Source organism: Ischnura elegans, chromosome 3, assembly GCF_921293095.1.
Source record: "Ischnura elegans chromosome 3, ioIscEleg1.1, whole genome shotgun sequence".
NCBI classification, from domain to species: domain Eukaryota; kingdom Metazoa; phylum Arthropoda; class Insecta; order Odonata; family Coenagrionidae; genus Ischnura; species Ischnura elegans.
This window is the reverse complement of record NC_060248.1, coordinates 35209905-35232942: the sequence shown is the minus strand read 5'-3', so window position 1 is coordinate 35232942 and position 23038 is coordinate 35209905. Positions and strand designations below refer to the sequence as shown.

The 23038-nt window shown below is 40.1% G+C and overlaps 1 protein-coding gene across 1 annotated transcript in view; it reads left to right on the top strand.

The window, feature by feature from the left end:
- LOC124155647 (ferritin subunit) overlaps window positions 1-23038 on the top strand; it is a 35528-nt gene that overhangs the window by 11074 nt on the left and 1416 nt on the right. Inside the window, exons 2-4 of the mRNA XM_046529651.1 lie at window positions 14026-14144; window positions 16560-16718; window positions 19050-19196. Of these exons, the coding sequence (XP_046385607.1) occupies window positions 14026-14144; window positions 16560-16718; window positions 19050-19196 (425 nt within the window). The remainder of the gene's footprint in view (window positions 1-14025; window positions 14145-16559; window positions 16719-19049; window positions 19197-23038) is intronic.

The window sequence follows — 23038 nt, the reverse complement described above, 5'->3', positions numbered from 1 at the left end:
GCATAGAAGGGCTACCAGAAGGTACCAGATGTTGACGTGCCACGATGAAACTTAGGTTGTACATTAAATATTTCTGTGGAATTTAAAAGTTTTCTTTACTTTTCAACACATAAGAAATGTTTTGTTTTAATTTTCTCATATATTAACCCAGGTTAATCTTTTGTTTTTTTCTCTATATTCGGAACTATGCAGACTGTGAGCCTATTTAAATTTCCGTCATGAAAGTCGTATGCAAAATTTTTCAGCTTTGCTTCCGCATTTCGTAAGTGCAAGAATCGCGAGTGTCGAACACAGTATTACATTATCATCGCCGAATTATTTAAAGAGAGAAGCTCGTGGGGATAAGGATATCGCGCGATTCAAACGAATAATTTTCGTCTATGTTGCTGAGAAAATGTTTTGCTATCACAGACGAAATCCAACGTGGTTAAAAAATACAATAGGGCTGCATAGAATGTGAATGATAATACAATCATTGATTTTTCAAATTAACACTTTTTCCAATAATTGTGAACCTTCAATATTTTTATAATCAATTTATTTATTCTATTAACGTCATATTGCCCATAACGTCATTTTCGTGTAGCTAACACGATTTAGATTGAATTAAATTATTTTTTCATTAATAAATCAAAAATTAGGCGGTTGACGAGCTTAAAGTTTTCTTTTTACCATATTTCTTATGCATTAACACTCACATACTCAGTTTTTTTACAATAACGATTTGTAAACAGATTATTAGATTCCACTAAATTACTACTAACATATTTGGCAATAGAAATATAACATGGTGGAAAATAGATATACCAGTGGTAAACAACCTGTGTTGGATTTGCCATCATATTAAGTTCTCTTCGAAAGATGGAGTAAAATGAAACAGCTGGCTGGTGTGGCCAAAAACTGATAATTACAACTATGATTTTTTACATGGTCACAAAACTGTTTTCTCTTGAACCATGTGCTCATTACACGAGCAAGCTACATTTTCCGGCCTAGGTGGCGTAGGGGTGAAATCTTCGCCTGCCAAACCGTTGTTCTCGGATTCGAGTCCCGCCTGGGCATGATTTTTTAAAAAAATGTTGTCCAAATATATATTGCAATGGTAGTTATTGGGATAAGGTGTGATCACGGAAGACATTATGGTTAGTATAACATTAATTTCTTATGGTCATGCTCTGGGGCATTAATTTCCAAGAATTTTACAAAATACACTTTAATCTTTTTTTGTTATGCATGTTTCAGAATCACGGTCTTAGAATATGAGAAGGTCTGGACACTCTCCGTTCAGGCATGGTCATTTAATGAAGCCGTTTCCCGTTGAGGCCGGTAGGGGCGCCACCTATCCTGAAGGGCAAGTTTCCTACGTATCTGAATACGATACTACAGTAATTATGAACTAATATATGGCAAAAATGAATATAAACACATCGACAGTGGTTACTAGTTATCAAGTTCATATGCACTTAACATCTTATAGCGAAAAATACCTAGAAATCGTTCTCATACGTGAGTATTAATCAAATGGAAGGCGTTGGATATCAGCTTCGTCTGCTTCCATACCTTTGTAAAATCAGTTACAGCCATAACGAAAGATTGTCAGCAGTTAAAACCTTATGTAGTGAGGAAAGGTATTTTTAAGGAAATAATTATTTATAGCTATCTTGTGGTAAATGTTAATATAAGTTGTCATAGAAGCTACGTACGCACCATTGCCTCTGAGCCCATCGCCATGTTTCCACGGCCTTATTAGAATATAGATGTTATTCCTTGCTTTCAAACACTATTAACAAATATAATATCAGAAACGCAAACGGCTTCTTACCAAGGCCGAAGTGAAATACTTCTTATGAAGTGACTTATGTTAATGTTTTTAATCTCCTGAGTCTCGATCAAGTGATAATAATAATGGCAGGGCACAGCAAACCTAAAAAAATGATTCTATCCTAGGGACGTTTTGCGGGTATAGAATAGGCATATTTAATCGTTGAACAGGGTGAATAATTTCCGGAAGTACCATTATTACCGTTAAAGGCTATTTTTTAACGATGCTTGCCTACTCACCAAAGGAATAATTTGAGATTTAAGGAAGTAAAATACCATATGAAAGATAAGAATGAAAGAGATTTTGCAAATAATTTCCGAATAAACTTCCACGAAAGCAGTGCAATGGATATAATTCGAGGGATTTGCGGATGTCTGATCACTTTCAGGTGCTGGCAAATCTGAAATATTATCCCTCGCCCAAAAATAAGATGAGTAGTACGACAGAAACCACAGGCTAATACTGCTAATACGCGGTAAATGTACTTTTCATGAGAGTTGCACGCACCATCGATAACAGCTGCATTAAAAGAAATCATCGAAAAAGGTATTAAGAATGAAAACGATTCACATTTTTCCAACTTATATAACGTACACACACATCAAATCTACATTTCCAGAATGATTACACAATGCTATTGAAACTGAGATTATTTATTCAATCAATGCAAGGTAATGTCATGAAAAATAAATTTTAAGTACTCACAATTTAACATTTCTATTAATTCTTTCTATTACTAATTTCTATTTCTAATTACTAATCATTCTAAGAGATTCAATTTAGTAGGAGAGAATGATGAATAGTTGATGAAAGCCGTCGCACATCTTGCATTTTCTCAGTGTTACTTCATTCCTCGACTGTGAATGACATTGACCACTGGAACAGCAGGACCTGTGATTTAAAATATGTATAAATTTTGGAGCTTTAGCACCCCAAAAAAAGGAATCGTACAGCTTTTTCATCGCTTCTCAGGGTCCTTGGGGACTCTAAAAAGCGAAATCCCCGAAGTCTTGTGGCCATAACCAGTGGTGCAACGCGGTACCACACGCGTCCACGGCATTTTCCTTTTTTCAGTAAATCCGCGATATATATCCACGAAATATTAATGTAGAACAATAAGGAAATAATGCAGAAGACTAAAATTCGAAAATAAATGAAAACTAAATCTTAATTAATTACAAAAATGACTATTTCCACTCACCTGTAGTATGCGCTCAACAATACGGAAATTAACTTACCCGCTAATTCTTGCCCTCCAGAATACGTGGCGCCGCCCCGGCAAACGTGCGGCAGGTTGAGGAAACGACTTCAATAAAAGACCGTGGGTTCCCAATGGAGTGGGATAGGGAGTGACATAGGGCTGTTCAGAATTAACAAAATTTTTTTAATGCTTAGACAAGTATTGCGATAAGAAAGTACACAAAAAATGGATTTTTAGATGCTATTTCGAGCAAATATATCTTGCATACCCATGTTTGGGGTAAATAAGTTAATGAAGTACAGTTAGAAGTGCGAAATTTGTTTTGAAATTTTCATGCCCTGGGATGCTCTCTATACACTCCGGTAGGGTCCTGCAATCTCGGGTAAACCCCCATTTCAAAATCCTGGCTTCGCCACTGAGCGTAGGCCAAAAAAGTCGTGTGGACGCTTACCCGAGCAAAAAGGATGCACCAAGAAGAGTAATAGTTAAGTGTAGAATCCTTTTGAGTTATGTTTTTCCTTGGATCGTGTCAAGAGGTGTACCTACACGGTAGGACGTCCAATCGTAGAAGTTATATGATGTGACGTTTCAAATGGTAATCAGAAAACGACGCAAAGAGCGCGTCGTAAGCAACAAGAAATTAGTTTTGGGAGCATGAGGTGCACCCACAAACTAACTTCGGTTGTAATTCGTGCGGCTGTACAGACAAACAGGCTTCCTCTTTTATGTAAATAGAGATATCGTCCACGTGGAGAGGAAAGGCCGAAGGCAGGACACGCTTCAGAAATTCGAAATTGTGCACGAAGGAGGCATTTCCTTGACGAATGAACAAACATTCATGGGCTACTCCCCACTCCTTGCCATCCCATTCCCCAAATGCGCTACCCAATGACACATCTCCCCACCCCTTCCTCAACCTTTCCCACCCACTCATCCGAACTGTGTAAATACAGCTCCTGATTTCAGCAATTTCAAATTCTACTTGAGAATGACCTGATGGTCGAAACGCGTTGTACTTCGTTAAATAAATTTGTGGAACATTGCTGTATCCCTTTTTCGTTAAATCGAGAGCTATTTACGTGAACTTTTTTTTGCGGTGGATGGTATTTCGTTATTAAAGGTCTCCATAAAAAAATTCCAGATGCATTGAGCAACGGTTGACACGGCTTGTCGCGAAAAATACGCACTTCGAAGAGACCGCAAAATTAATCCTTTTGAAGTTACAAAAAAATCCAGCCCCTGTCTTCTTAGAAATAAGGAATGTTAGGCACACATAAAGTAAAAAGTTACATGTTATTTGTGGTTACACCTCTGGAAATTTCAACAGTTAATTAATTGTTGAATTAATTTCCGTTGAATTAATTTCCTTCTGGTTTCCATCGCACTTTATCCGGCCTTTGGACTGGGGCTAAATTATGAGATACTAAATAGTGTTGAACCTTTAAGCGTGTTTAAAATCGGCGTGACTATAACTTCATCAATAGGGTAGTTTCCTTCATCAAAGAAAACGAAAGGCATTGATTGCGATTCGTTACCCAACATTAGTGTATTCATAATACACAAATTATTTGGTTTGGTTTTGAAATACCGGTTTAGACGAATGGCAAGGGTCAAATTTTATCCTCATTTGAAAAAGGCCAGATTGGCGCCCATGCGATTCCACTCCGCATGACGTCACAGGGACCTAGTTTCTACACGAGAGGATAGGAGTTATACATCGTCTGAGGTTACCAATGCATGCATGAGGCACAGAGCTCAGGGAAACATGTCTTAATAATCACCTATTAAAACTGGCTAAGTTCGGAAAGTTTTCTTCGTTTGATAAGGTATTAATAAACCTTTTTTAAGCCAAGCGCTACCATCCAGCAAGGTACTCAGCTATCCGCTAGCATCCTGCGACGTATCAGCGCTAAGCCTCGCCTCAAGGTCACCTCACCGGGCGGGAGGGGGAACCAGAAATACGACGTACGGAGATATTTCCCGGCATTCATACTTAAGCGTCGCGTTTTCGCGCGCTTGAAAATTTTCACTTTTCATTTAATCGCGACAAATAGATGTTGTCATTTAAAAATCTAAAAGCGTTAAATACGTACTCCAGGAGTAATAATCTTTCGATTAAAGCAATAAAAAATAATAGGAAACCACCCTATTGCTAACTTTTTAAATATATTTACAGGTTTAAAGTTTTTCGTGATGACTCATCCTCCAGTAGCACCAAATACTCATTTCCTGGTAACGTAACCACTACCCTTAACTGTCATATTGACTCTTGTGCGCTTACTTCTCACATATCTATATACTATGTGCGTTTTTTTCGCAAAATCGGCGCTACCCGGCTCTGCTCAGAACGGTAACAGAAAGGATCTACGAAACCCATTGTCAACGTCCGGAGCGGCATTAAATGGAATCGTCAAATGCCTCTACTCAAGATATAATTATCAGAAAGAGGCAGTCCATCGAGAAAAGGATTCAGGCTATTAGATCTCCGGTGGAGGAAGAAAGGGAGGTGCGATTTCAGGTGCAAAAAGTGTCGGTTTTCCTCTTGACCAAGTGGAAACACCGATCAGAAGTGCGATTGTGGGAAGAATGACAATCTTTCATTGATCAGTAGATACCTTATCTTCAATGTTCCCACTTATATTCTCACAAAAACAAATTACAGGACAGGCTGAAGGCGGAAAGCGCTAATGAATGTTCATACTTGCGCGGCTGGTACAAGTTGGCGGCAGTTCGGCGTGAACGAATAAGTTGTCGGAAGATAATTCCGTACTTTCAGTTGCTGTGCTGACCGTTCATGATGAGTTTCGTGCTGTATGCAGGGCGGAGAAAAAGTGTATCACGAAATTTTAACACTAGATTGCTGATGGCAGTAGGAACCAAAATTACTGATGATGCTTTGGTCGAAATCCCACCATTTTTAAACTGCACAAACAGTGAACTGATTGACCGCGAGTTTGTCCTTTTGCCATAAGCTCTGGACAACTCGTGATTTCGAATGATTTGCCTTCTAGAGATTGTATCTTATTTCAACCTCCGTTGGTTTCATGGCGTTTACCAGACGCCAGACAATTTTCTTTTTTCCTACCTATCGTATTTTCATAGTTAGGAGAATCATTTTCCTCACACTATATCTTATTATTTTATGATTCTGAAATAGCAACCAATATTATCATATTATTTGCCACGTTAATGGAATTAATTTCGATATTTTGTTAATTTTAGGGTCTAGTTGACGCCACGCGCCAACTTAAGTTACAATACGTGACATACTAATAGCTTACTGATATTCATCGCTAAGTTTTTAAATTCGTTCATAATTTAAACTAACAGCCAATATGAGCATTAAAATTTGGATATGCGTCGTGTTGCTATGAATTTTACTGTAATAAATTTAACACCTGAATAAAACTATTATTGCGAAGAATTTACTATGTTTCTCGCGTTAATTAGTGAGCCTTGGCGTATAATACATCGTTTTCCCCTCTGCTACCTAAGTTTATGGTGGATTATTGCATTGATGTAGATGCATGAAATAGACACTAAACATACACACAACAATTTTGAGGTCGCATCGAGTAATAATTTTCCAATCTGATGGGAGATATTATGGTTCAATTTCAACTGAACGCCCTATAAACATAAATTGTCTCCAAAATCAATTATACATGTTGGGTATAAATTTTTTGTCAGGTTATTTGCAAAATCCGTACTGTGAAACTTTGAAAAATATGTTTTGCATTTACTGTTCAAATTAAACATTTTGATATTATTTAAATCTCTGACAAACTGTTAGAAACGTTGTACTAAGAAGTATTAGTCTTTAATCAATGCAAAAATCTCCATAATTATTAAGCATTATTTTGTTGTCCATTCATGAAATTAGGTATTCAATGAATATTTATTGTAGTTAAAACAGTTTTAACTACTTTCATGCATTTTGTTTAACCATTCCAAAATGGAATTCCAGAGAGATTTGAAAATCGCTGGTTAGCAAATAAATGCCTCAGAGAAAATTCTTTGTCAGGTGTGCAAGCTTAGCTGGAAAAAAAGGTTTTCTGTATGGAATCAGTTTAACGCCTCGGATAGTGGTTTTTTTCTTAGTTCGAGAACCGGTTCACGATTTAGTGCATCAAGCAGCCCTTTTAAGATGTGCTTTAACATCGTATGAAATTATTTCAATAGGTTTTCAATCCGAATGGCTGACTCCAATTGATTGCCACGTGATCAAAATTTCTTTTGAGTGAAATAGGAACCTAGGTTTTCCCGGAGAACTGATTGCACGCATTCTTATCGGGTTTTACACCGGGTCAATTTTTTCATGGCTGAATTTTCAATGCTCGACTAACGCACAGAAACGTCGGCCATGGAAAACCTGACCGTGTGGAAAACCCGAGAAGAATTCCTTGGAATGGTGTGAAATTTTCCACTCAGACGACTCACTACGAGGCCTTGTGTCGTCGTCGTATTGAACATTATCGTGCGCAGCGAAGATACGCATGATATGCATGAATCGCTTACTGAGCTATCTTTTCGTTTTCTTTTACCAACTAATATTTTATTTGTATGGTAGCGTTTTCGTGTCCTTAGCACTCTTCTAGTTTCTGGTCTTACCGCGTCTCGTTTTCCTGTGTGCTTGGCTTTTGTCCGGCAAGCGTGTGCGTGTCCGATTAAAGACTAGAATGAGCAAGGGCGGATCGAGGATTTTTTTCTGGGGTGGCTGAAGGATCTGACAGGCAATCGGTCTGATATTGAAAGCAGCATTTCAGAATCACTGGACGAAATATTCTCTTTATTTTAAAATGAAAATTATTTGTGTGAAATTAAATAACTGAGGCTTCGTAATACACAGAACGAAACGAACGTCATGGTGACCATATTAAAATTATGTTTATTTCTTGAGCGTCTTTAGGGTGGGGGCACGTGCCCCTGTGACCCCACCCCCAGATTTGGCCATGATGATGAGCGCTCCATGCCTGATGTGGAATCGTCCCGTGCCACGCTCCGTGGATTGCGGAGTGCCCCCTCAGATTTAAATACCTCCTCCCCGAGGGAAGCCAAGATGAGCACATCCAGCTATCTGGTCTGACTTGAAATGGACCTATATGTATACTTGCGAAATCAGGAAACTTTCATGTATTTTTTGCTGACGCAGCTAGAATGATATTGCGACTCGAAAGAATAGTTACTTGATTCCCATGTGACAGTTTTGTCGCCTCAAAGTGCGTTATCATATCAATCGAATTTGTGAATTTTCCCATTTTAAATGATCGGCAGTCGGTCATGATTGGAGGGCTTGACGGGCTTTAGCCTGGCTTCAAATGCTACTGTTCGCGATGCATAGGGATTTCTATCGAAATGAGCATCACCTGAGCAAACACCATCGTCGGATCCACGAATAATACATCAGGGTATTCGCCTCACAGTCAAACTCTAAAATACACCCGAAGTGGCTACAAAAGAGGATGGACTGGGGCGTGCCGCATGAAACTCACTTGGTCGGAGCCGACTGATCCACCCGAGTATCGAACCCGCCACACAATGTAGGATTTTTCCCGAAGGGAATGCAAAGAGGAGACCCAATTCCATCCCATAGAAGGCTGATTTCTGTTGCCAGTTCGGTCGTATATTAATCGGTTTTCAAAAATGTCCGCGGCGCGGTGACGAGTGATTTTTCATCCAATATTTTGCAGTATAATCTTTGTAATTGCGAGGAATAGCGTTGACATGTTATGAAAATTTGATAGATCACATCATCAAGTATAAATTTCGGTTAACACTTTAAAGTGTATCTAATCTCCCCGTGAAACTCGGATCGGTGTGTCCGTTAGAGACGCGAGTGGCGACTTCTGTAAACCGATTTAAATGCACGGTGGGTGGCAACACATTCTGAGGCCGACTTGAGAATCCTCTTCTGTGAAATTCTTGACTTTGCCATGTCAGTTTCGTTTGCTATTAGCGCAGAAGGCGAAAATCACTCTCAATATTCACAGTGAGGTAGCGACAATGTTGATAGCCATCCAGGCGCTACTAAGAAAATCATTGCGGTTCGTGCCTGGGGCGATCACGGGTTGACGTTGACTCATCGTCACTTGTTAATGTCTGATTGCGTGACGCAGCCCCTCTGCGCTCGCTCGTGGTTGGAATTTAATCTTTTGAATCGACGGTCTCGAGATGGCGAGCCTTTGCTGTGGCCTCGGACTGCTCATGCGTGACTTCTTCCTTTGTTCTTAGTATCACAGCTGCTAGGAAATGGATTGCGATATGTAGTGGTTTATTACTCACTCACTTAGTGATTAAACTGGAAATTTGGCACGAATTAGTGAAGGTAGAGATTACCCCAGACTAAGCCACAGGCGTGTGAAATTTTGCAAAAAAAAAAAAAAACTGTTTTGGGGAGACATTCCCTTTCCTCGGGCCACCACGCAATTCGAGAATATTTTGGGGTGTCCGAAGTCTTCACCCAGATTTGAAACCGGAAGGAGGCGTTCATGAACAGGAAGGAGCTTCTGGGGGGATCGTTATGTAATAGTTTAAAGAAAAGATTAGTGAAGAGTTTGATCTGGAGTGTAGCTCTCTGCGGTGCGGATAGTTGGGCACTGAGGAAAGAGGACGAGAGAAGATTGGAAGCATTCGCGATGCGGGTATGGAGAAGAATGGAGAGGGTGAAATGGACGGAGAGGAAAAGGAACGACGAAGTACTGAATATATATGGTTGGCGAGGAGAGGCAGCTTATAGATGAGATACGGAGGAGACAGAAGGTACCGATGGAGTTAGTGCTTACTGGGGAGGGGAGAGATGCGTTTTTTTTGGGTGCGTCGACAGCAAGGTCATTTGCACGTTACTGGGGAGGGGATGTTGAAAATAGTGTTAGAGGGTAGAATGTTAGGGAAACGAGGGAGGGGAAGGAAAAGAATAGGATTTCTAAATAGAATGAAAGGCAGTAGGCCTTATTATGAATTGAAGAAGGGAGTGCTGGAAGGAAAGGGAGGCTCCCAGATCGCTTCTCTATTACTCCATGGAAATCTACCTTCATAGGTAGAATACTATAATAATGACACGTCTATCAGAAGCCAAACGCTCTACTCACCGGGGTACCACGCTCCCAATGCAATACTAACCGCGTCTAGTGAAGTAGTTTCCCACGTCGGCCGCTAAATGAACTATTTCCTATCGCACTTTGAAATGTGTCTGCAAAGAGAGCCACTCACGATGATGATGGGAGAGCGAATCCATTTTCACGAGCAAATAGTTTGAATAATGGCCGAAATTTGTGCTCAAGATGGCAAAATATTCTGCTGGCCTTGGTGGCGGCGGGGTGAAGTCCTCGCCTGCCAAAGCCACGGTCGCGGGTGCCAATCCCGACTGGCTAAGTTGCACTTACCCAGGGCATGGGCATTTTGGAATTTCCTTCTTCGTTGATTGCTGTAGATTCCCCTTTGCAAAGGCCGCACATTTGGTGATTATGGGGAGATGAAAATAAAAATAAGGAGTATAAAATATAAATAGTTATCAAATCGTTAAATTTCCGAGGCACATGAAAGTTTATGACGTCATGAGGTCATGTCGAGCGCTTCACCGCTTTCTCAGGTACTCCTGTCTTGTGCATGGGCCTCCCGAGACTCGTTGTTGTTTGTACTAGTGATAGCGATTCATTCCCTCATGTAGTGGTTCCCCGCGAACGAGCAAATCAACCAATAAACGTCACCAACTCATGGAAAGCAGGGTGGGAGCTCCTGCTTTTTTTTAACTTACGAGAGAATGGCTGAATTGGGAGGATTTATATATTTTGTCGTAACTTATCTTTGCCTTCCATTTACCGAATTCCTTTCAATAAATTTCGATTTCGAATATCTGTGGAATGTGAAGATGACCCCGTTGGAGTTCTTATTCTTGTACGGTTACAACTACAAGATCGTCTTCATTTGGAATCATTGTAGTCCTCCCTCATCCGACCGTCACACGTCTAGTCTTATTCAATGGTTTTCTTACCAGTTTTTTCGTAATAAGTATTGAGAGGTGCTTATTTTCCTGGACAGAGCGAGATTTAGCTGGGTTTACTCTACAAACTTTACTGCTAATATAGTGGCTCAAAAATGATATTTCGCTACTTCATACCCTACCGATCTGGGAATTCCACTGAAAATCAATGATTATGCGATAAAAAATTATCCTACACACTGAAAATTACGGTGAAAGCAGTTCCTCTATTACCTGCGTATTGCTCGTGAAATTCCACTTTGAAAATTGCATAGCAATCTTGCGCTCCTAACGACTTAGGAGGTCATTCTCAAGATGGCTAGGTGCGCAATGCCTTAGCTTCGATTGGGGAGGGGGTATTGGCATTCCATTGATGGCGCGTGAACAATGCGAAATAAATCTAATCAAAGTCGAATCAGTTCTCAATCGAGTCGTGTGGTCGCTGTCCACGGATATTAGCGAAGGCAATAATTGGTTTGCTGAGAAACATATTGGTGTGAGTCATTTTTTGTTTCCATGACAATTGACTCCGAAATAGTCTATCTTGAAACACAACGGTGTAAGGCATGGTCAAACTGCGGACCGCCAGGTAGCAGCAAATACTGGGAGATCTCAGCACAGTTCCAATTTCTTTGCGAGTCAAGTGAAATGAGTCTGACTTACACCATTGTGTATCGCAGCAGCAGACACTGTTTGCTGAATCACATAGCATATTGACACCCGCTTCATTGTATAAAGCAGGGGTTCCCAAACTTTTTTGTACCACGCCCCCCCCCCCCCAGCTACACATATCAGCTTTCCATTTTGCAATACCCTATTTCCACGGTGCCGTACATACCAACTCCTACTTGTACAAGTACTTGTACTCGTACAAGTATGTGCCTACTTGATTCGGTGAGTAGGTAGATTTTTTTGTTCACTGATGAATGCGGTAACGTAGAATGGAAAGATTCAATAATTGTACGCATGATGAAAATTAAAACAAGTATTACATGAAAAGCGAATATAATTACTGATACAAAATTTAACATTGTAACACAGATACATTTTCAATTTAAGGAAGGTGAAGATGCTTCATTTTTGTAAGCAGATGTATTGAAAATAAAAAGATCTTTTAATCTTACAATGAATATGATCTATCGAGGTAAGTATCACACTCCTATTGCACTATCAATTGCTGTTGTTTATTTTTATGTTTTTAAGTTTCGAAAAAAATGGAGAAATCTTCAAAAATTTATTGATAAAATTTTTGTAATTTTTTTATTTATATCATTTGGGTGTCACGCCCCCCCTGGACTTTCTCCACGCCTCCCCAGGGGGGCGCGCCCCCCAGTTTGGGAACCCCTGGTATAATGGAACCCGATAGTGAAGAACTGTTAAATGTCTATCGATGATAGTGATTATACCGATGAATGTAAGGATTATAATCGTGAAAACGATGACAAACTCAAAGGTTGAAAAACTTTGATTTTTGACTTACACCAATAAGTTTCTAAGCCCTTCCAACTATTGAGAGTGCGTTGCTTTAGCAGGCAGCTTCGTCGTAAGTTCCCTGGTTCTAGAGGCGATCACTTGGCCCTCCCAATTCGCGGCCTGACGGCTGTGCCCGGTCGTATCTGCGCCGCGGCAGGATGCAAGCGGTCACGTGATCGTGGTCGGTACTTCCCCCCACCCTCTCTCTTTTCCCCCAATCCCTACCCTCGTGCGGGTCTCTATGCCTCGTTCACATTACGATCGTCCGAGCCGTCGTCGGAACTATCGTGCATTCACACAACGATGTTTAAAACCCCTGCTGACATCTAAAGTGTACGGGAAATTGACGGTTAGCAAAGCTGTTGAGGTATGCATGGACAAGATATTACTGTGTTCAACGTATATTTACCGAATAATTTTTCTTCCGCCCATATTCTTCCTTCCTAGGACAAATCCATGAAAAAAATAGAGCTTCACGAGCTTTTCGTCTTTCTCTTGTCGCTTCCGTATCCGGTCTCCTAACCATCGTTAAGTGGCAACGTTCGGAACTACGTCAACTATCGTCAGGACTTGCATTCACACGGCTAGTTCGGTCAACTATCGTTAGGACGACGGTTCGGACGATCGTAATGTGAACGGGGCATTATTCAATCCTCAGTTTCTCTCATCTTACTTGTCGCACAGTGTGCTGGTAAAAACTTCAAGACTAACAGAAATCTCGGTTCGTTTTGACGATCTGGCCTACGTGATTTAGTCGGTTTTTATACTGTCTTGTTGGCGCTAAACATAAGGTGATATAGCCGCTCCGCTTTACATGGTGGTGGCTTAAAGTTCTGGTTGGCTTGAAGTCTGATGTTATACAGAAGCTAACCACAAGTTTTAGCCACCTCTAGGTGAAGTTATAGGATGTATCACCTATTTGTTAGCGTTACCCAGACATAATAATAGGGTGGTTTCCTATTATTTTTTATTGCCTAAATCGAAAGGTTATGCGGTTAAAACTCCTATCTACTCGTATAAAAACTAGGTCCCTGAGACCTCACGTGGTGTGGCATCGCATGGGCGCCAATATGGCCTTTTTCAAATGAGGATAAAATTGACCGTTGCCATTCGTCTAAACCGGTATATCTAAAACCAAATAATTTGTATATTATGAATACACTAATGGTGGGTAACGAATCGCAATCAATGCCTTTCGTTTTCTTTGATGAAGGAAACTACCCTAGCCTCCCTAAACATTCCGTTGCTGTGAAGAAGAGAGCTGGCCGTGTATTGTTGTGATGTGGGTTCCATACATTTTGGCGTCACCCTGTTACTTTCCGTCGCTAATTACTCGAAAAATGTTGGGCTTTGGCGGCTGAAACAAACACTGCACCTCATGGCTATCCATATGCTATCACCTAGCAAAACTTGAACGGGATCTGGTGGTGACCCTTGATGGACTTCCCTTGTTAGACGTGTCGACCGCTTCAATTGCTCCAGCTTTGCCGCTGTTTATTTGACAACTTCATAGTTTAAGCAACTCTGATGGAAACAAAATTTCTTTCACAGGCACCCATGTGGCCGAAAATATACCTGACGATTGGATAAAGATGGCAGATGAATGCGTCAACGCAGTGAGGGATCAAGTCCAGAGGGAACTCACTGCTGCAATGACCTATTTGGCCATGGTTAGTATAATTTCTCTCCCTCACCAAAATGTTACTCTTGTTGGACTTTTCACGTCGCCTTTCTCCTCGAATTTAAGCCAATTCTCGAGGCCAGAATAGTGTTAATGGGTATCAATTAATTACGTGTGGCATGTGGGAGGCGTCTGATACTCACCCAATCTCACGAGGGGGTGAGGGGAGTCCTGGCAAGTTCACGTATCCATTTATTTCCGCAAGAAACAGTGTACAATTGCAATCTTTGTTATCTGAAATACTACTCTTAACTAATATTAAATAATAATAATAATAACTAAACGAATTCTTTTATTTTAATACATCCAATGCAACGAACGTATTCACTCTGAAAATTTGTATTTTGCAAGGTGTCCATCAACCGGGAAAATCGAGAATTGTGCGTGAATTTTTAATCCCTGGAATTATGCATGAATGATTCATGAATTTTTGCTCCATTTTGTAATTTCAAAATATACTATTTCGATTTCTTTTCTCGCAAAATTTTGCCAATTCAATACACATCTTCTCACCTAAAATGTGTTCGTCATAATTGTATGTTTAGTAGCTTAGTAGAACTTTTACAGCCGCTACGAAATCTGAAATGTCAGATTAGACAAAAGAAAAAAATTAATAGCGCTCTTGACTCAGGTAAGATTCAAAGACACGAAGAATAGATTCCTGGTGACGTCAACACCTAGCTAGGAGGTCGAAGCAGCTTATTAGCTTGCATTGAATTATTTTAATTTTACATTCAAGGTGTGGTAACTAACCTATAGATTGTCCTCACAAATACATAAACATAATGAATTGGTGTTTTAAAACTCTTATCTATCGCAGTATCACGTAAGATTAGCCAGGAATTTTGTAAAATTTCCCAGGAAAGCCGAGAATAGGGTGGTTTCCTATTTTTTTAAATTGCCTAAATCGAAATATTATTACTCGTGGAATACGTATTCCACGCTTATGGATTTCTAAATGGCGATATCTCTTTTTCTCGATTTAATGAAAAGTGAAAATTATCAACCGCTCGAAAACGCGACGGCTAAGTATGAACGCTGGGAAAAGCCCGTGTGACTTCTGGCTGAGAAAGTGACGTGAGGCCACCTGGGTGCGAGGCTGTGAACGCCTTTACGATGCAGGCTGCTTACTGCCGAGCATGGCGGTAGCGTAGCGCTGCTAGCAGGTAGCGTTTGGCTTAAATAAGGATTATTAATACCCTATCAAACAAAGGAAAGTTTCCCACCATAGGCAATTTTAATAGGTGATTATTGATAACCGTTTCCCTGAGCTCTGTGCCTCAAGCATGCATTGGTAATCTCAGACGATGTAAAACTCCCACCTTCTCGTATAGCATCTAGGTCCCTGTGACGTCACGTGGAGTGGCATCGCATGGGCGCCAATCACAAATTTCTCTGAAAGTTATATATGTGAAAGCAGTATCCTTATGATGAATAATGATCACTTTATCTCAGCTCAGAACTGAACCTTTATAAAGTTACTATCCTTTGAACATTGCTGAGTCAGACCTCGGAGTAAAAAATGAAAAATCACATAAATGCTGTTTACTAAGGAACCATGTCCCATAAAGCAGTGGTTATTGTTTCATTTTCTCATTTCATATTTCTGCACATTCTGGCATAACTTTCAAGTCATTTGAAGCTGTAGATAACAAATAGGATTTGTTTAAACAATAACAATTAGTCATCATTTAACAATTTATGTATAAAAAAGGTAACCTTTTATTTTCTTTAACATTTCTCGGTGGGCAGTTTAGATATCCTGATATTAATTTGTAAAAATTAAAAAAAATAGTTTTTTTAGTACTTTTTGTTTTAAGGCATGTCAAAGTTAGGCATGTTTTCGATTCTTGTACACCAGGATTGCATACTCTAAAGGGAAAAATGAAGGTTCATTCTACTTAGCATGCATAATGGATAAAAAGTTCATATCTGAATGATTGGTCACATCCATTGACAGATTGAAAGTTCGATCTTGTGCACTTCCATGGTATCCAATGTGTGCAAACACCCACTGTTACTGACTGGAAGTGATGAATGAGTCGCAATTTGCACAGAATATTTTTAAATGGGTCTTTATATAAGTCTTCCACTTTGGGCCGCGTGGAACAATTCGATGGACCATGTGGATGCATGAACGAGACGCTAATAATGTCCTTTTCTTCTAAACACACTGCAGTGATTTTAGAAATCCACCAGGTTCTTCGAAAACACGCAATGAAGTTATTTATGGTGAGATCGTGAGAATCTTAAAGAAAAATATCTTCAAGTTTCGATTTTTGTCGGAAAGTCAAACTTTTCATTTCGATCAAAAATCGATCGCTCGAAAAGTCGATTTTTGACCGTATTTTTTTCGATCGCTGTATCCATGCCTAATAAATTTCTCTTCCTCTTTTCTTTTCAGGGATCCCATTTCTCCCAATATGACGTGAATCGTCCTGGGTTTGCAAAGTATTTCTTTGAAAGCGCGTCCGAGGAAAGAGAGCATGCTATCAAATTTATTTCATACCTTCTGATGAGAGTCGCCTCAGAAAAACACGTGGATCATCTTATCAAGAACCCCGTAAGTGTTTTCCTCCCTTTATCTTTCACGGTTGTAACATAGTTCCTGCGTATTTTTCATGTTTTCTCTTAGGAGTTATGTAATTGATTTTTAAGTTACGAGGGCACACAACCTCGGCAGAAAGGTAAAAAGGCCGTTTTACATGGGACATCTACATCTACATAATACCCTGCGAGCCACCTATAGGGTGTTTGGCAGGGGGTGACCAATCACCAGTATGCAGCATGCAATTGGACTCTCACAAGCACACCACACCGTCCAAAAAACGTCCCGTATACTAACAAATTATACTACTATATGCAAGACACGCGATTGCGCAGGTTAGAACTGCATTAATGTCTCATAATGGCGTGCAATGCACGAATACAATTTAGTACGTGCAATTTTTTCCATCTCACGTTCATGCGCTTTCGAATGCGTTCTGGCAATTTGCCGATTTACAGGCCGCAATTTTGACTGTGCCTTCGTACGCGCCTCAGATTGCGCAATCACGTTCCCCGTGTAATGCGGCCTTGATTCAAATATTCACGGGTGAGGAATGAAAGTGAGAGGAATGCATGGAGCACAATGGACGGATACAACGGGCATGGGACGGATGGCAGAATCCAGGAATCGGAGAGTGAAAGAGGAAAATAAAAATAAAATGATAAAAGATTTAAAAAACACGCATTTCAAAAAGCAGTATAAAATGCGGTAAAAAGTTTTAAAAAATAAGCTTTTTATCGCTCGGAGAAGAAAACGTTGGCGCTGTTAAGGTTTTATTACAAGGGTTGCCCGGAAAGTTATGCACCATTTTTTTTCGTCGACATTTATTTATCTCACATTACGAAAATTACACACCCGAAAGAATGATATTTCTACTACACTCCTTATTTTTTTCACGTCATCCAGTTTAATGTCCTTCCTCCAGCGTGAAACAAGGGCGTGTTGGTACCAGTCCTTCTTCTTCTGGTCACGGAACCATTTCTGCACTAAGTGAATCAAGCCCTCGTCGTCCTCAAAATGTCTTCCAGGAATGGCATTCTGTAATGCCCCAAACTAGTGGAAGTCCCTGGGAGCCAGATCTGGGCTGTGGGGTAGTTCCGTCCAACCCTATTTTTCCATGTGTTCTGGAGTCCTCAAACTTGAGGGGCCGACGGTTATCGTGTTGAATCAAAACATCTTTTCGGTTGGTATTGCACCGAAGTCGCTGGGAGCAGGTTTTGAGGTTTGTTAATGTGTTGACACATGCTTCTGAATTAATGATTCTACCTCTTGGCACTATTGGCATGGCGATGGCAAAATTAGCTTGCTGTAACATGTGAGGTGAGGCAGCCGTGGATGGTGCTGCAATTTTGGAGCACCGCCGGACCACCTTCTAATGACCTTGCTTGCTGATGCCAGCGACTATCACTACTACTGTTGACAGCAGATACTCCATAGGCTTTGCACAAACGCTTGTGAATATTCTCCTATTTCTTTCTCTGCAGTGAGAAATTCAATGACGGCACGCTGCTTGTAACATACATCACTTACTGACACCATTTTGAAACGGTCCCGCAGCTAAGCTATTTGTCGGAAAAAAGCAGAAATTTTGCGAGCGCACCCATGAAACTTCAGGTAATGCATGCGTTACGTATCAAATCCGCACCATTGTTGTGGGCTGATAAAAATATTGGTGCATTACTTCCTGGGCAACCCCTCTTAGAAAATAGCCGGTCACCCGGCGTTGCTCGGGAAGGATAGTACCCAGAAGAGGGGAAACTTAGAACTTGGAATTCATGGTTGTATTGACTTCAGGGGAAAATTTGGAAGAACGTTAGAGGAAACGCTATTCGTCGGAATGCACGGTTAAAAGGACAACAAAGGTTTAGCTTCTTCCTTCAGTTTCTTCGTTAGTTTCTAAGTAATGTGTCCCCAAGATATACGTGTTCAAGTCCACTGTCAATAAGTGTTGGCGTGTGATTTTTACGGACACCACGTCTCATTGACAATAATTTTCGTAGTAAAATCACGTATGTTTACATCTCCTTGCTATAACTAATCCTGGGAAATGATTTTATGTCAGTGTATATTTCTCGGGAATAATAGAAACTAAGTGTTCAGAGGATATCCTTATGCATGTAAAAATTTTGTACAAGAAAGGGAAAAAATGTAAAAAATCTGTTTTTAATGAAAAAAAAAAACGTTTTCTATTCGCCAGTTCCGGGGTAAAAAGACGTTTTTCCCAATCTCTTGTTTGGAGAGACGTTTTTCGACGAGATAGTGAGCCCTATATAAATTGACGCTATTACGATGGAATACGTGCTGCTTTTGTTTAGTTTTTGTATAAATTCCTTTTTCCTCTTTCAGAAACCAAAAGCGGTGAAGTTGACTGACGGAGTGGAGGCTTTGCAAGAAGCTCTTAAACTGGAAGCCAGTGTCACCGACAATATTCGTAGTATTGCCGCAATTTGTGAAAAAGCACCATTTAATGGAACAGAATTTAATGACTACCATGTGAGTATCGTGCAACGTTAGATATTTATTTTTATGTTTAATTAATACTTCTAGTGATTTCATGTTTTTGTAAAAATTGACGAAGGAAGGAAGAGGAATGGAAGGCTGCTAAGGGTTTGTTGGGGTATCAGACGGGGATTGATGTGTGAGAAGCCATGTAAAAAAGATCTGTAGGGAAGGAGACGAGGAAATAAATTGTATTTGAAAAGAAATAAAAAAAGGTCGTGTAAGGAAAGTGTGTATGATGTTACAATCGAAAAAGAAAGTCGGAAAGGAAGGGAGCAAAGAATTTCGAAAGTTGAGGGAGTGTTTCCACTTTCATGTGCTATTTAATGAAGTATGAATAGCCGGTATGGAGGGCTGGACAAACTGCAGGGCGAGGATATTTGAAATGAAAAATAGCTTTGACTTGGGTATTTGAAAAACAGACTAATAAAGAGTGTTTTAAATGCATTTTAAAATACTAAAAGTTGTTTAAAATATTATTTAGTAGTTTGTTTAAAATACATTTGTGTGGAAACTAAAAGATCTAAAAAAAAACATAACCTGTCATGGCTCGTCATGGATTGTTGCAAACATGAAGAAAACGATTCTAACGAAAAAAAAAGTACTCTCTCTGAAGCATAATGTTATAGAATTATTATCAGAGCTACTTCAAAAGTATTTTACAGGTGTATTTTTTATTTTAGAATGGGAAAATACCATATATCTGTATTTGAAATGCGAAATACAAGATGAATTCAGGTCGTGTATTTGAAGTACAAATTACAAGTGTATTTCGAATTCGTATTTTAAAATACTATAAAATAAAAAAATGGAGTCTCTTATCTAACTCTGAGGAAGGTGGATGTATACCACAGAGGATTTATTTCAGTGAGTGTTTTTTATCTTTTTGTGTACTGTGTTTCTGCCCAACCTGGGATATTTTTATGTTATTCACCTCGTCGAGGAATATTTCGAAGTATCTATTTTGAAATGCTTGTATTTGTATCACTTCCTAGCACTACCGGTATGTATATAGAAATATCAGGACTACCGCTCAACCTTGCAAATTTTGATTAAGCCGTGAACTTCGTCTGCCGTGAAAAAAAAACTTGGAAAAGCCGTGAATTGCGTCGTAAAACCTTAATAATCTCTCAAACTTGATTGTAGAACCACGATTGACAGATCGAAAGAAAAATCAGTCACGATCGAAAGGTCAGTCACGCGCCGACAATGTCCACGAATTTATCTGCACATGTATGTTCGAAGCGCAATTATTGGACCGTGTGCCGTGACGACACACAGACCCCAAGCTTGTACCAAAGCCGGAATACCGGTAAAAAAAAGTGTTCATCAACCCTGGCGAACATTCTGACAGTTATTAATTTCCCTGCCACCCTGATCCCTCCATTATCCCACTCACAACTGAATTTTGCTAACGATAGGTGACGTTGACGGTAATAAGAGATAATTTTGACGTTATATTAGATACTTTCATTTCTGCGTTTGCATTTACGGCTTCTTTTGTTTGTTAAATTTCAAAGCTAACGTGCGGTCGGTGATTGCTACCTGATGACAATATTTCTGCCTAAAATGGCTTATCAGCAGACCGTGATTTTTGACGACATTAAGACCGTAAAAACCTGGAAAATCCGTGAATTTTATAATTTAGCTGGAGTGGGAACCCTGAATATGTACTGTATGAATTCCTGGGGAATTTTATCCACGACGCCAAGGAAAATTCGTGTCGTGACGAGCGAATCACGAGTTACCTTTTTTTTTTAGTGTCCATTGAATATAATTTTTGCGTAATATGTCAATTTACTTCAAATACTTTGTTTGAAAGTTTAAAGAAAAGTACTCAAGAGAAAAGAAAAGTACCCAAAGTCTTTTAATTGAAAGAAATTAAGTTTGTATGTAATCGTTTTTTTTTAATCTGTTCACTTTGAAGTAATATGTTTTAAAACGAATCTGTATATTTTTTGAAAATAAACGTATAAATTCATAGGTAAGGAAAGAAAGGGATAGGAACATGTATTAGAAAAGGGACGAGTACAACGGTGCTGTGGTAGATGGAAAAAGCCAGAAAATCAGAGGGTAAAAATGCGGCCTGACTGGGTCTCGAACCCAGAACCTCCTGGTTGCCGGCCAGGTGCTCTACCAGTTGAGCTACCGGGACGCTTAGATTTACCATGATTTCGAAATAAAGTGGTACATGGTGTGTATTTTAAAACTATATTAGACATAAACATAAAGATGTGTTCTCCATAGTATGCTACTTCATCCTTAACAGTATTCTGCTGTTAAGTTTTCCACCCTTCGCACGCTGCCTGCCGGTGAACTTTCTCATCCATAATCCATCCATTTTACCTGCCGCGGTAGATGAAAGCGTCCGTTCTCCGCAGATTGCTTAAAGCTGCCTTGAACGCACTGGCCGTATTCCGCACATTACCTCTAAACCAACCTTCCTGACCGCGGGCGTCCAAACTTCGCATATTACTGCTACGCAAACGGCAATAGGTCGTCTCTCTGATCATAGGAAGGCATGGTAATCCCTAGTAGTTATACATGTCTGGTATCGATACGCGGAAATCATCTTGATTTTTTTTTGTGAAAATAAAGTTGTTTTATTAGACATAACTTACCGAACCAAAAACCAACTGCTCGCGTTCCAGCTCGTTCTTTGAGGCTATCTCATGAGGATCGTATATACCGACATCGTACTCATCGATACCTCCACTGCACAAACGCTCAACAATCGCCCACCGAATCAAATGCGCTCATCTAGTAGCCCAACAATACGAATCCGTTCAGCTAGCAGTGTCCGGAGCATAAACGCTCACTTCCAATTCTCCAAGCTTCGGAGGTGAGCGTTTACGCTCCGGACACTGCTAGCTGAGCGGATTCGTATTGTTGGGCTACTAGATGAGCGCATTTGATTCGGTGGGCGGTTGTTGTGCGTTTTTGCAATGTGCGCTTTTGCAAATGTGGGTCTTTAGATCTCACGAAGGGAAAGGTAACCCGTTTTTCTTACTTAGTCTTCGAATTTCCTGAGGATTCTTTTCACAAAACGAGCAACCAGCTACTGGTCATTTGCAGAATACTGACGCTCGGATTAGTGGACCTTTTTTTTCGACCCTTTTGGACGGTCATAAAATATGTGGCATACGATTGCGACCGAGTGAACAACCGAAGCATCCTTCATAGCAGTGTCGTAAATATGGGGGATAAGGTGATAGATCCCCCAAAAGCCTAAGAGAAATAAAAAAGTTATTTAATACTGTTGTCTAGTTTTGCAAGTTAATTACTGCTTCTGCATTAAGTTAAGTACTTAGTGCCAAAATGATGTAAAATGTATGTCCAGGCACGTCATTTTTCACAAATTTTCCTGGATCCCTGGTTGGCTGGGAGAGGAGGGGTCGCCACCCCTGGCCATCCCATTCCCCCGACCCCCAAAGCATATACCTAGTTACCCCACTGCTTCATAGTATACGTGAAACCTTCTTTGATATCATTTAGGGTCCATTACTCGCGTCTTGAGAGGGCAGTTTCCTCTTTGGGTAAGAGGAATAAGACTGCTGGAGCAAGATCAATTCTCTATGGAGGCTAGAGAATCCTTAAGATGTATAGCGATGCCATTTTCAGTCAGTGCTCGGTAACGACGAACCCTGGATACTGACAAAGCGGCTTGCACGCATGCTCTGAAGGAAGTTTCGGTTGTTCACTTCCAAGGAGCGTGCGATGGGTGGAAAACTCGTCTGCGGAAGTGTTGATGCTGGCGGACCATATCTTGGGGACTACTCGAGTTCTGTACCAATATCTCTAATTCATTTTTGATTGGGTTTATTCTCATTAATTAA